The 15262-nt window shown below is 40.1% G+C and overlaps 2 protein-coding genes across 5 annotated transcripts in view; both read right to left on the bottom strand.

Annotated features, from left to right (window-relative positions):
* The window catches only part of Zc3h11a (zinc finger CCCH-type containing 11A), a 28930-nt gene extending 27106 nt beyond the window's left edge, over window positions 1-1824 (bottom strand). For all 3 annotated transcript variants that reach the window (XM_035445051.1, XM_035445052.1, XM_035445053.1), the window contains exon 1: window positions 1691-1824. In XM_035445051.1, the coding sequence (XP_035300942.1) occupies window positions 1691-1744 (54 nt within the window). In that variant the 5' untranslated portion in view covers window positions 1745-1824. The remainder of the gene's footprint in view (window positions 1-1690) is intronic.
* A 5760-nt stretch (window positions 1825-7584) lies between these two features.
* On the bottom strand, window positions 7585-14136 carry Zbed6 (zinc finger BED-type containing 6). Of its 2 annotated transcripts, none has more exons than XM_027417587.2 (2): window positions 14003-14136; window positions 7585-13373 (listed from the first exon to the last, which is right to left on the bottom strand). In XM_027417587.2, exon 2 carries the CDS (start codon window positions 12344-12346, stop codon window positions 9404-9406), a length of 2943 nt encoding a protein of 980 aa, XP_027273388.1. In that variant the 5' UTR covers window positions 12347-13373; window positions 14003-14136; the 3' UTR covers window positions 7585-9403. The 2 variants fall into 2 exon arrangements, with proteins under 2 accessions (XP_027273388.1, XP_027273387.1); XM_027417586.2 differs by having other exon boundaries at window positions 13984-14122.
* Window positions 14137-15262: the final 1126 nt, after the last annotated feature.

Raw genomic sequence — 15262 nt, 5'->3', positions numbered from 1 at the left:
AGGGCAGAAAACAAGATGCACTAACAAACACCATCTGAAAGCAATAAATCTGTAACGTAATTGCTTTTTGTTGTCTGTTTGACAGAGTCTCATGGGCATGGAACGCCCCAAGCAAAATAGGCTGATTAGCCAGTGAGGCCCAGGGATCCTCCTGCCTCTACCTCTACAGAGTGAGTGCATGCCATCATGCCTGGATTTTTTTCTTTTTATTCTTTTATTAGTTCAAATTAGGAACAAGCTTGTTTCACATGTCAATCCCTTCTCCCTCTCCTTCCCCTCCCCCGAAACATCCCACCTACCCCTAGTCATCCCCCCTCCACTTCCCAGGCAGGGTAAGGCCCTCCCATGCCTGGATTTTTAAAATGTGGCTCTGGACATCCAACTCGGGTTCTCCTGTTTACATGACAAATAATTTACTGACTGAGCTATCTCCCCAACTTTAACCTATTTCTTTGTTGCTTTTTGAGACAGGGTCTCACTAGACAGCCTTGGTAGGCCTAGAAATATGTAGACCAGGCTGGTCTCAAAGCTGAATCCAGCATCCCTCATGCTTGCAAGTGCTCAAAGAGCTTCATTCCCAGAAGAAAAACTTCATTTACCTGCTCCCCCCCCCCCCGTTTTTTTTTTAAGATAGGGGTTTGTTCGTTTGTTTGGTTTGGTTTTTTTCAAGACAGGGTTTCTCTGTGTAGCTTTGGAGCCTTGGAGCCTATCCTGGCACTCGATCTGTAGACCAGGTTGGCCTCAGAGATCCACCTGCCTCTGCATGGGATTAAAGGTGTGCGCCACCAACACCCGGCCAAAATAGAATTTAAGATAGGGTGTTGCTACATGAGCCCAGTGTGAACTTCAACCCTCCTATTTCTACTATCATGCCTGTTTAGACTTATCCTTTTAAACACAGCATCACAATGATTTTAGAACAGGCTACTATAACCTAAAAATTTACAGGACTAGCCATAAAGAAATAATAGAAAATAAGAGGCAGACCTAAATAGGGCTACCAAAAATTCAAGCAGAAAAACAGGACATTCTGACAGAGAAAGCAAAACTATAGAAGACTATGTTTAGAAAAGACAGCATTATCTTCTTACTAACAGAAAATGTAGAAGAGGTCAATGTATTTTTTTTGTTTTGTTTTGTTGTTTGTTTTTTCGAGACAGGGTTTCTCTGTGTAACTTTAGAGCCTATCCTGGCACTCACTCTGGAGACCAGGCTGGCCTCCAACTCACAGAGATCCTCCTGCCTCTGCCTCCCGAGTGCTGGGATTAAAGGCATGCGCCACCAACGCTCGGCTAGAAGAGGTCAAATCTAATCCCTAACAGTTCTCACAAGTATTGTACAATCCAGTCATCCACCTAATACAAAATACACAAAATCAAAGCTGCCAAGCCATAGAGGCCAACGTCTCCCTAATTCCAAAGGCACTTAGAATAATTATACACAGAATGATAACAACACAACTTGGGCATTTTTGCTTTTTATGGCACGTTATAATTATATTCAAGTGAAGAGGAAAAGATGAGTGATGCATTCTTCCTTAACAAATTATTCTTTACTTAAAAACTGGCAGCAGATAATAAATAAAACAGCTAAGCAAATCACAACATAAAACAATTCAGAATGTAGTTGAAATCTTAGTTAATTTTATTTAAGAAACAACAGAAAACTGATTTAGAGATGTCATTCTTACTTTGGTACATGTAGAATAGAAAAAAAAATAGCAGTCTTCTCCCTGATTAGGCATGCTGGGTAAATTCTCAGGCCAGAAGTGGCTTTTTGGAATAAGCCACTGCTTCCTCAAGGTGAAGACCAGCTCCAAGTGCTCTCCAAATGGACTTACTCTTCCAATGACAACTCAACCACAGAAATCTTCTTTAAAATGTAATCCTGAGAAGGGGAGACAGTGAATTAAAGTACTTCAGGCAAATTCTTCCAACTTCCTCCTCCAATGCCTAATGCTACCACACACTGTTAAAACTAGATTTTAATTGTGTTAGCAGGCGCTTATACAGAGCCTTATAAACAAGATAATTATGAGTACTATACATTCCCAATGCAACATTTTTGCTAAGGACAGCCATGCCCTTTTCTTTTGTATTTTCTATGGTGCTTGTTCCAGTGAAAAATCTAAGTATTGCTAAACACATGATCTACATTTTAGACTAATAAGACATAGATTACTTTATACAAAATACTTACCAAATGTCATTTTCACCTAAATGAAAAAAATTCAAGTATCTTCACAAGCATGTAATATCAAAAGTATATAACTGTAACTAAGTGGGAAAATCCTACTTAAATAGAATAACTAGTGAAACAATTACTTTTGAGAACATCTAAGGGTTAGTTTAGTCACTAAGATAGTGAAGGAGCAAAGAAGTCTTCCAGGGCAGACAGACTCACAGAACAGTGACAATTCGACTAGCATTCTATCCATCGTCCCTGCCATCCTCTGAACCCCCACAAAATGTGCAAGAATTCTGCTACAAAAGCAAAAACATGCTGGAAGAGCATATGAGAATGTGGAGGGGTCTCTACAAATTCTAGTAACGCCAGATAAGCACTGGCTTACCACTTCAAGTCAATTAAGCCAAAGCCAATTTTATCTTCCATTAGTAAAGTAATCCCTGATGCAAGAATTATCCATCAAGATGAAAACTAGCCTTCAAGCCAGCAATCTAAGTTAGGAGCAAGAGTCTTCAACTAACCATGTAACAAATCTTTAAAATGTATATACCCATTATCAAACAATTCCACTCTACAATTTACTCTAAGGTTAAAAAGTCAATAAACACAAAAATAAATTAAAAAAAAAAAAAACCTGGGTTCCTATTTAAGATGGGTGGCAGAGACAAGAGAATCTCAGGGATTTCCTCACAGAGATGAGCAAGGCTCTACCCGAAACAAGGTGGAAGTCCAAAACCAAGTAACAGCACAAAAGAAAGTTCACCACCAGTAGCTTCTGCTCAGTGTTTATAGCAACACAGAGATGGGAAACATATGTACAAGAGAGGAACTACTAAGCAAATTAGGAAACAGAGGTTGAAGATTTAGGTACATTCCAGCCTATCCATGGTTCAAAAAGAAAAAAATCAGAAGGAGACAAAAGAAAGGAAAAGAAAGAGAAGAGGTGTGCTCTGCACAGAGCATGTGGGAAGCTGAGGCCAGCACAGTGGATACCAGGCCACAGGGCCCACAAAGTAAGATACTGACTCAAAACAAAACAAACAGAAAGAAAAACAAAACCAAAAGAAATGCTGGTGAGGACATTCATGAGCAAGGAAGAATATCAAAGTACAGAAACCAAAATGATAACAGCCATGATAGTAGTAGGAAAATTATTTTTATTGTGCTATTTTATTTTGAAAACAAAAACAAAAACAAAAACAACAACAACAACAAAAAACCCTCGGTCGGGCGTTGGTGGAGCACGCCTTTAATCCCAGCACTCGGAAGGCAGAGGCAGGAGGATCTCTGTGAGTTCAAGACCAGCCTGATCTACAAGAGCTAGTTCCAGGACAGCCTCCAAAGTCACAGAGAAACCCTGTCTCGAAAAACCAAAAAGAAAAAAAAAATACTATCAATATATTCAACGTGTTGAGGGTTTTTAACAATATTTAAGCAAATATTCTAATAAGAAAAAATTAGTGTAAGTAGAAAAAAAAACAAAACTATGTCACATGTTTCAAAAGTTTATGTTGCTTTAAGTGGGGTCTCAATATAGTTTTGTAGGCTAACCAAAGCTGTTATCCTCCTGCGTCTGCTTCCCAATTGCTGGGATCAAAAGATATATCCAGTTCAAAAATGTTAACAAAAAGGATGATACTAATGAAAATATCCCAAGTAAAGCACTAAGTGACCTTTGATATAGTAGAAAGAGTAACATTGCATGATCTGAAAGGTTTACTACACAACTAAGAGTGGTTTAATGTTAGGAAACCCATTACACTAATGAAAACTAAAAATAATGAAAATAAAAGGCTTATGATGACATCAAAAAAAAAAGTATAATGGCTAAATAACCAAGTCAAAATGCAATACTCATTTCTGATTGGGGGTGGGTAGACAGCTCAGTGGAGAAAGCACTTGTTCACACAAGCATGAGATCTGAGTTCAGATTCCCAGAATCCAAGTAAAGCCAGTTGGTCACACAAACCTGGGTTCCTATTTAAGATGGGTGGCAGAGACAAGAGAATCCCAGGGATTTCCTCACAGAGATGAGCAAGGCTCTACCCGAAACAAGGTGGAAGTCCAAAACCAACATCCACAGTTCCTCCCTGACCTCTGTACAGGTTCATGTGTGCACACAGATGCACAATGTGCACATACTTAAGCAAGCACACACATAACACAAAGAAACCTTGGGGGGGGGTGTTAAAAAGTCAAGTGTGGTAATACATAGGTCATCCTCAGCTACATACCGAGTTGAGGCCAGCATGGGCTACAAGAGACCCCTGGGTCAATAACGACAAAACAAAACCACAAAGGACCCCAAACCAAACCTTATCTACTAATAAATTACAAGGAACTACTACTACTTCTCCCTCCCCTGCTTTTGGGAAACCAGCAAAAGGTTCATTTATTTCAGGTTGATCAAGGATCACAGGTGTCCAACCCCTGCTTGGTTTATGCTGTTACTGAAAACAAACCATGACTTTATAGATATTAGGCAGGCATTCTCTAAGTAAGTCCCTTCACACATGCATGTGTACATACATACATACATATACACACACACACACACACACACACACACACACACACACCCCACAGTAAAACACTAGTTTACTCAAGACAAAGGAATACTCATTCTTCTCATCACTCAATTCCATTCCAGTGTCCCAGTACATGTATGAGCTTGAGCACAAATACTAGATAGGAGGGACTTAAAAAACAATCCAGGGAATGGTGGCATACCCCTTTAATCTCAGCATTCCAGAGGAAGAGGCAGATCTGAGTTGAGGCCAGCCTAGTCTTCAGAACAAGTTCCAGAACAGCCAGGGCTACACAGACAAACGGGGGGAGGGGTGGGACGGACGGACACGACACAACACCACAATCCAATGTCTGCAAATTGAAAGCTTACAAACTAGCAATCTAACAACCAACTGGGAAGTACTGAAAACAGCAAGACTATAAAAGAAAGATATACCAAAACAGTACATTTGTTGCCTTAAGATAACAATTCAGAGTAAGGCTGTAAAGGATGATGAAAATGAAACATGCAGAGCCATATTAAATATAAAACCAAAAGCTAAGCAGTGACAAGGAATAGAAGAACTGAGTTATTCATAATTGGGACAATAGATAATAAGGAAGTTATTTTAGCACCCAAATAATGAACACCCAACATGCAATTCAAAATACCAAGGAGAATTTCTTCCTGTAATTTAAGACTGTAAAGTCAACTACCAATAGCTGAGAAAAATAAAGGTCATTTAAAAGAAACTGGAAAAAGGTTGGGGAGATGGCTCAGAGGTTACAGTGCTTGCTGTTGTACAAGCATTAAGGCTAGAGCTTGAGATCTTCACATAAAATGCCATGTGGGCAAGGCAGTCCTCATCTAACAAGCCCATCCCCGGAAAGCCCCAGAACAAGGAAGCCCCAGAACGAACTAGCTGTTCAGAGATCTACAGACCAGTGTATCAGAGAGATCTGGGTTTGACTTAAAGACACAAGGAAGATGATTCTCAACATAATTAGGGGTCTCCACATGCACCCCCACACATATGCAAACATGCATACACATACATGCTACACACATGAAAATGGAAAGAAAAAAAGGAATGGAAGAGTTTTGTTCTCATAGAGATAAGTATAAAAATAGTTAAATGTCAAATATATACAACTATACAAATCAGCAATGCAAAAAGGCAATAAATTCCGTTATAAAAAGTTTGAAATTAACAATAAAGTCAGCCATTTGAGAAAAAGTCTCTGAAAAGTCCCATAACAGCAGAAGTGTCAGATCCTTAGATTTCTATATTAAAAACCTTTCAGAACTCATAAATGCATTCAACACAAAGACAAGCCACATCTAACAATGTCTCCCCTACTTGCAGAGGGGTTATATTATGTAATTGTAATCCTTAAACAGCAGTTGAATATTAAGTATATATAATCAACAATGTATTGAGTAAAAACTATTAACAACAAAAGTAATAAAAAGAGAAAACATTTATATAGCAATAATCAAACTATTAGCAAAATGGCCAAAGATTTAGTATCTTTACTAAAAGGGATACAATCAACAGCTTCCGTAGATAAGGCAGACCTCAGGTGTTCAGTAAATTGTTAGTTCTTCAGAGAGTAATGTAACCCACTCTATGAGTGAGCTGGTTCTAAGTTCGCACAGATGTGTGCACCAACTGTTACTGGATGCAGGACTTTTATTTACCTTCAATATTGCCCAGTGAGTTATACATTATGGCACATCCATACAGTGAAATATATACTACATAGCTACTAAAAAGACAAAACAGAGCCACTTGTGTGGACAAGGAGCTATTTGGTAACAAATTAACAATGCTTTTTTCTCCAAGGGAACAGAATCATAGTTTCACCTTGGCTCCAGGAAGAAAGAAGTAAGTTAGTTTCCATTCAAAAAATTGAAAGCTTATAAAAAAAAAAATCACAAGAGGAAAAAAAGGTTAGTCAATGGCATTTGAATTTGTTATTAGTCCAGCATGACTTAAATGACAGTGTTTACTGCTTTCTTGATAAAGACCCATCTCCACTTACATTAGCTGGTTGCTCTCAACAGGGACATCTGTGTCTTCACTGAGTTCCAAGCTATTACGCCTGTAGGTCGAACCAACACTCAATCCATGAATTAATAATAATGAGGTAGAAAGAATTTTCTTCCTCACATTGCCAAGGAAACCTCTCAGCCACAATTGAAACACAGGAAGTGTTTTTAAAACATCTTTAAAATATCTCCCAACTCCTGGAAGATTAAGTCCATTTGCATAACCTCTGTCAGACTGGAGATAGCTAGCATCAGTATCTCCTCAAAAACAAACAAAAAAGTTCATTTAAAGATGAACTTGAGATTCAAAGAAAAAAAAAAAAAAGAATCCATCTTCCATAGCTGAGCAATATAATTAAAAAATAAAAAGATGAAAAAAAATTGAAAAACGTAAAAACAAAAAGTAAAAACAAAAAACACCACCAAAATTCAATAAGATCCAATTTCTGGTCTTCAAGATTTCTTCACCTATTAAGAAAAAAAACAGAAACCTTCCCCCATCTTTATTATCTGTATAATAAAAGCATACTGTATGTAAAAATATAAAGTGTTTAATGTATATAATATGCATATACATATATACTAACAGGCTTATACACATACACAAATGTATAGAAATAAAACATTTGGGTAATTATCCTTTTTAAAATATAATATAAAAGCCTTCAGATTTGGGTTCATTATAAAAATAGTGAACTTACTCTTATACCAAAGTACCATGAAGTTAATTTTACTGAATTTTACCCAGCCACAAAATCAAGATGAAAAGAAATCCATATATATGGATACACTGATATATATGTCAATGTCTATGGTATGTATAACAATCATTATCAGGGAGTGTTTAACCAAAAAAGGTAGAAGCGTATAGTTACAGAGTAACTACAGAGTGGGGCAGCGAGCTGAAGAAGGCAGAGCAGCATTATAGCCATTCCGAACCAGCTCAGGCAAAACACAGAGACACTAAAGGAAGCTATTTTTCCTCCTTTATATCAACACAAGCATCACTGGCATGGCACTCAATGCTGGCCCTGCAAAGGCTTGTTGACACACTAGTTCCAAATTCTTTACTATTGATGGTTATAACTAAAGACTTCACTCCAGTTGGTAAAGGGGTAAATTTGGGGGTAGATGAAATTTCACTTCACAATGAATTTAAATTTTTAAGAATTTAAAAATTAAAAAAAGTTATTTTGATACACAGAAATGAGTTTCAAAACCAGCCCAGTAACAAAGCCATTTTGATTCTTATGTAATAAATACTACATACTTTCTAAGCTAAATCTTGCCAAACACTATCCAAGACAAAACTAAAATTAAGACTTTAAAAAAAAGTGGACACCTTTTACTCACACTTAATACTAGTCAATTTTCCAGGAATTTTTTGGGCAGGGAATATCCCCAAATCTAAAATGAAAAAAAGGAAAAATTGGGATCTTACATTAGTTATTCAGTCTGAAACGTCTAATAGACTTAATAAAAGTGATCATTTTCTGGCCTCCCACTCAGTCACAGAAACAGACTCTTCGAGTGGAAAGGAACCTGAAGGGCCACTGAGATCACTTCACTCATTTTAAACAATGATGCCTAATCCAGTAAAATATAACTGCTTATTTCTGTTAATACAGTGGCCCAAACTCCATAGTTAGGAATACCATGGACCATAAAGTACCCTTTTAAAGAAATGAACAAACTATAGAAATATTCTCTGGGAGATTCATACTGGGTTTGCCATGTTATGAGGCCTGCATTCGAAATTCCATTCAATGGTTTTTGATTTTACATTTAATGTTTTTTATTAATAGGTTATACAAAGGCATCTATATAATCCTTGTTTTTGTACTGTATTATAAAAGACTAAAAGCCATCTTTTTTCTAATTGTTTTGTAATGTTCCCCTTTTATACAGACCTAATCCTAACTATAAAGGGCAATTTTATCATACCCAGTAATTTGACATTATAAACAGACCAGTATGAGGTAATTATGATTTCCAAGTATGAAACAATTTTGTGGGTTTTCCTTCTGTCAAGCCATGTCAGGGGTTTTAAAGAAATTAAAAAATAGGGAAGGGAAAGAAATGTTAGTGTAGGCACTAACACATTCTAAAGATGTTTGTGCTCACAGAAGTCCTGAATCACTGATTTCAGAATAATCAAACCTTCCATGATGGAAGACATTTGTACTCAAATCAATGACTAGTTCAATCTACCAACCAGAAATACCTAAGCCCTTCAAAGCTGCACTGTATTTTCTCATTAACACTCTTTTCTCTCTCAATTGATATACATGACACTTAGACGTTAGCTACACTGAGTTACAACTGTGAAATCTTCAAAGTTAACCCTCATTTTATCATCATTGTATTGCCTCTGCGGAGTTTTCAGCCTTTTAGTATGTTTGGATTTCCCTAGGTTTTGCATTTTTGTAAGACAGGATCTTATTAATATGTTGCCCCGGCTGGTCTCAAACTCATGTGCTGAAGTCATAATTCAGCCTCATCATCTCAAATAGCCAGGACTATAGGCACCCATGACCACACCCAGCTATTTTTTTTTTAAAGAATAAATAGTACGACTACATATAATAACAATAGCAATAAGATATAATAATATAGCAAAAGCTGCCCATTTTAAGTAGAAAAAGGAAAAAGAAATTAAGGTAATATTTCTTTTTCATTGTTCTGAACAGCCTTATTTTCAGGGTCCCAGCTCAGAATCAATGTAGAATAGTCATAGTTAACATTCTCCAAGTTCATTTTCAGAAATATCAGCTGTTCTATATTATCAAAGTCCATGTTCATGATCTGCTTTGGATGAAAGCGGCTGTTTGTGGTAAACATGCACTCAGATTGCCAACTACACATGGGGCAACTTAGATACTGAATGGCAACTTGGGTCAAAGCTGGCCATATGCTCACCTTCCTCTGCCAGTAAACCAAAGGGTCATCACCTCCTGAAAGCTCTGAATACTTCTCTTTGAAGTACTCATCCACTACTGCTACAGCAGAGGGGAACAGGAAGCTTTTGCTTCCAATAGCAACACTGTCTGCGGCTGAGCTATCCATAGAATCTGAATTGGAGGTGCCTTCTTTTATAGAAGTAAATGAATCAGTTCCTAATCTAACTAAAGGGCCAGATGCTTCCGAGGTTGCAATTTGGCAGGCCCCCGGCGAAGATTCCATATAATTACAAACCTCTTCTGCAAGGATCTGTTTATAAGTTTCTAAATCAGCACCTTCAGGAAAAAAGTCTTCCAAACTGTTCTTAAAACAAGGATCTAACAAAGTAGCCAAGATACAATGCTTGGATTTGAGCATGGCACTTAGTAGGGCATCAGTTTCAAGTTTCAAAGATAAACTGTCCACCAGATTGAGGGCCTGAGTAATACCTCTGACTTGAAAATCTTCTCTGAGTCTCTGCAGGGAAAAGAGGAGATGATGGATTAGGGGTAGCACCTGATTCAATCCGGTGGTCTTCACACTCACTTTCTGGGTGGCCTCCTCAAATGGCTTAAGAATATCACAAACGTAAGTCATTAGAGTCCATTGAAGGGAAGTAAGCACAACTCCACTGGCTCTACCCAGACTATGGTGAACAGAGTAGCAATGCTCTAAAAGCCATTTTAACATATAAAAGGTAGAAATCCAGTGGCCAGTTTCATCCTGCTTCAGATCCTTCCATGGAAGCTGGTGATCGTTTTGGAACTCTTGTAGTATCTGGCGGGCTTTGACTGAATGGCTAAAATGATGACAGGTTTTTCTAGCAGCCACTAACATATTCTCAATACTTTTGTGCTCACAGAAGAAGTCCTGAATCACTATATTCAAACAATGCAGGAAGCATGGCACATGGGTAAAACCACCACCTTTGATTGCATGTACCACATTAGAGGAATTGTCAGAAACAATGAAGCTAGGGATAAGGAAATTAGGAGAAAGCCATAGACCAATCTGGTCATTTAATTCTTGTAAAATGTTAGTTATCAAACAGTCTTTGGCTAAACCTGTAACACAAAGTACTGCCCACTTTCTAAAATTGGAGGTCCCACCATTACTTGGGGAAGATGCAGCTTCCAAAGAGACCCAATGTACAGTCACAATGAAATAGTCAGTGGAAGGGTCATGGGTCCATATGTCAACAGTCAGGTGGATCTTTTGGCTTTGAACATTCTCTAAAGTTAAGAAAATTTTTTCTCTAACAGAATCATATAACTGAGGTACAGCTTTGGTGAAAAAGAAAGTCTCTGATGGCAATCTATAGTCAGGAGCAACAATCTGTAGAAACCTCTGGAAAGCTGGGGTTGAGAAATAGTTGTAAGGGTGCATATCTTCCACTATCATCTGAATAACTGCCTGGCTTATCTGACTTGAGGCTGCATTTTCACAATGTGGTGTTGTTTCACTCTCTTGTGCATGCACCAGATTATCTTGCTGTGGAGCAGGAACAGGACTCTCAGATCTATTTTCAACCTCTAAAATAGGAGGTTCATCAGTATCAGAGTCACTAAGGTCCTCAGCTGTTAAATCCTGTCTGCCTGATGACTTCTCTCCATGCAAAGTGTCAGTCAAGAGATCGCTGCCCTCAGTCTCAGTCTCATCTAATCCATCTCCAATAGCACCATTGTCTTTGTTGGCAACAGCCCAATGGATGGGATGTGTGGCCTGAAGGTGTCGTTGAAGTGTTGATGTTCCTAAGTGGGAACCTGGCCTACCCCGGCTCACACTTCTTTTACAAATGTTACACACAGCTCTTGAGATGTGCTGAGGATCAGTATAAAAAAAATTCCAAACTGCAGATGTCTTGGCTCTGGTTCCAGGAATTAAGGCATGCTTGACAATGTTGCTTTTGATGAGAAATCTCCCTCTTTTTGCCCTCAGGGCATCGGATGCTGATTTATCGCGTTTCTTACCCATTCTGTTTTCATCTAATGAATCAGTAGGAATATACTCAAAGCTTTCATTGCTTCCAGGAGAAGAAGGAGATAAAGATAAATCCAAGGTAAAGTCCTCATCACCGTTAGTGACTCCAAACTTGTTGGCTCTGGTCCAGTGAGGAGAATGCCTTGCCTGCAGATGTCGTTGAAGAGTAGATGTACCAAGATGGCTGCCTGGCTTACCCCTGCTGACACTTTTTTCACACAGGTTACAGATAGCTCTCCAGGTATATTGGGGGTCAACATGAAAGAAGTGCCATACAATGGAGGTCTTGGCTCTAGTACTAGGTAGATAGATTTGCTTTTCTATATTGTTCTCAAAAAGACTTTCTTCATCTTGCTCAGGAGCACTGGAAGCTAACAAGGCAGGGGCATCTGCAACAGGTCTTCCAGACCCCAAATCCTTACTAAATTTTTTGGCAAGAATCAATTTTTTTCGGCGCCTTTTCCCCTTAATCCGCAAACCCTTCTTTCTTTTCTTTTTAGTAGGCAATTTTGTCTCTTTATTCACTCCTTCTGCCACCATCTTTTCCTCTACCACATCATCTTCTTCTGTATTTGAATTAATGGAAACACATTCCAGAATCCCAGCATCACTAAAAGTACTGCATCTTCTGCCAGGAGAAATCGAGGAAACTGGTACATTTAAAGTACATAAGCTCATTCTCTTTATGTCTCCAAAATCCGTACCAGAACCTTTTGGTGGGTTTACTACTCTGGCAGAAATACAGCTGTCCCTCTTTACTTGTATTACCTTCCCTCCAGTTTCTACGGGGAGTCAAGTTCCCTTTCAACCAATGACTTCCAAGCCAGGTTATTTTTGGAGGAAAAATGACAGCAATGGAGAACATTCCCAACGCTGTCTTGCAGGGCTTTAGGAGTCCTTTTAACTTTCTGAATTCAAACAGTCCAGAGTCCTCATGTTATACAAAAAAGAACTGAGGTCCATTTTCCCACAGTCATGGAATCTGGAGCAGCTAAAGGTCAAGTTTTCCAATTGAAGGTTCATATTAACGCTGCTGTATCAAGAACGTTGTCTGCTAAAAACACCTTCAGTTCTTAAAAAATATGTACTTTCAATGAATCCACATGACAACAACATTGATTTTCCCTTAATTTTGAGATTATTTTCAGGAAATTTCACTTAAACACAGTGCATCATTCAACCGACACCATATAGGACTGTGACTGGCCAATACAACCCAAAAAGTCAATTCTGGAAAGCTAAATCAGATTCCACATACTGGTCATAAGCTGTAAACTAGTTGTGCCCTTCCTGTTCTGACATTTTGGAAAATGTAGGTGGCTGAAAAAAAATTATCTGGAAATAAAATTTTAAAACAAGGTAACAAGCCATATTTTTCATTTACGGTTTCTATCAAGAGTTCATATTTTTAGGCTGAAGCAAAACGTTCCAGCCTGTTCATAACTCACAAGTTGACATTCTACGAGCAACAAAAACTAAAATGCGCTTTAAACCACTTCCACTCCTTTTCCGTGGATTCCCTCCCCTTCCCCCAATACCAACACGTTTACCCTACGAAAGCATGGCTATCACTAGCTCCACAGCGGCCTTCTCAAGGATTCAGAACCAAAGCCTGGTAGATGTCAACAAAACGAGCCTTCCCCATAGGGATCCGCACCGATTAGGGGGCGTCTAAGGGGTGTTCTTCATTACGGTCTCACCAATCCTACAAGAACGAAGAGTCCCTGTAGCTCTTGACTTCGATGACGAGGGCTAGGGTGGGAGAGTAACCAGGGTGGGGAATGGGTATAGGACACCAGAATTCGACTATGTATGTGGAATATGAGAAAATCTCCAAGTAGTAGGACCCTAGAGAGGAACGAGAGTAGGTAAACTCGGGTCCAGGCGCTCCTTCTGATTTAGGGAGGGAGGGTCGGCTAACTAAAGAAACTGATTCTGGGAAAAAAAGCAACCTGGTGTCTGTTCCTCCCCCGGGGGTCTGAAACAGTCACTCTTCGGGGGCTACCCCGGAATCCCGGTTCGGGAACACCGGATGTGGGGGGAAGGGAAGAGGTTGGTGAGGGAGCAAGCGCCGTGGGGGTGGGGCAGAGCGGGTGGGGGCAGGGAGGGAGGGAAAGTGAGCTGGAGTCTGGCTAGGAGCCCGGCAGACCAGGGCCGTGGGCGGGAGTCCCGGTAGCTGCCGCGCTGATGGGCCCAGCTCGGACTTCCCGGGCTAGGCCGAAACTCGGGCGAGGGGAGGCCGCTGCCACTCCCCTCGCCCTCTCCTCCCTCCCAGGCCCCAAGTCACCCGGGAATCAAAAAACGGGTCTAGTTACCAGAGAACAGAAACTTTACCGAACCGATGACACAGTCTCCGATTCCCGCGTGCTGCCACGTCTTTCTCTTTCCTTAGCCGCGGTGGCCCGCCGTCCTCACAGCAGCAGAACAAGCAGAAATCCAAGACTGCCAGCGTCAAAGATGGCGCCCGGCTACAGACTGGGCTCTAAGGCTGGGCCAGTAAAAGTGCCAGCACGACGCAAAGCGCAGGCATTCTGGGAGTTGTAGTTTCCTCTATGAGGCGAGCCTTAAGATGGCTTCTTGGGTCATAGGGTCACGTGCTACGGAGGCGCGGGGACGTGACTTCCTTACTGGGAACCCGGGTGACTCTCAGAAAATTGCTCTTCACGAAAGTTTTGTTTTGTTGTAAAATCACGGGAGATAAGCAAGAAACTTGTTTTTAACCAAAGTATGTATAATGAATAAGTCGTCCGAAGTTGATACAAATTTAATTAAAAATCAGCGCGGGGCAGTGGTGGCGCCCCGGGAGGCAGAGGCAGAGGCAGGCAGATCTCTGAAAGTTCGAGACAGCCTGGTCCACAGAGCGAATTCCAGGACTGTTAAGGCTTGAGGGGGTGGAGTAGAGAGAGAGAGAGAGAAAAAAAAAATCATCTAATAGGTTTGTTTTTACTACTCCTGCTCCTGACAGGGTTTCTCTGTGTAACAGCCCTGGGTGCCCTGGAACTATCTCTGTAGACCAGGCTGGCCCCGAGCTTACAGAGCTCTGTCTGCCTCTGCCTCCTGAGTGCTGGGAGTAAAGGCGTGCACCACTACTGCCTGGGTAAGAAATCTTTTTTTGTTTTTGTTTTTTTCGAGACAAGGTTTCCTTGTATAACACTTTCATGGAACTCACTTTGTAGACCAGGCCGGCCTTGAACTCATTGTTACCTGCTTGCCTCTGCCTCCCAAGGCCTGGGATAAGAGGCATGCGCCACCACCACCTCTATCCTAACTTATGTGCAGTTTTATATAAATATTACAGGGATAGGGTAAGAGTCTAAGATCCCCCACGGGTGAGTGGATCTTCAGATCCTGCTTAGAAGGCAACATTTTACCTAATTTGGGTAAAAGAACCATCTCTGTTACTGAGAAAGGATGCACTTGACAGTAAAGCAGGACAGAAGCAGCAAGCTGTAATGCTCCTATGACCCTGCCTTAGAAAGGACATACTGCCATTCTTCTGCAGTTTTTCAATGACACAGATCAACACAGGCATGAAAGACGACTAAACAAGAGCCAGATAGTAACAGAAAGTTGAGTTCGTTGGGGTCTACCTCA

The sequence above is a fragment of the Cricetulus griseus genome, chromosome 5 (assembly GCF_003668045.3).
Source record: "Cricetulus griseus strain 17A/GY chromosome 5, alternate assembly CriGri-PICRH-1.0, whole genome shotgun sequence".
NCBI lineage: Eukaryota > Metazoa > Chordata > Mammalia > Rodentia > Cricetidae > Cricetulus > Cricetulus griseus.
Note: the sequence above shows the minus strand (reverse complement) of the source record. Positions and strands in the feature narration are given on the sequence as shown.

Coding starts and splice junctions, on each gene's coding strand:
- Zbed6 (XM_027417587.2), bottom strand. CDS start 12,346: ATGAGCTTATGTACTTTAAATGTACCAGTTTCCTCGATTTCTCCTGGC.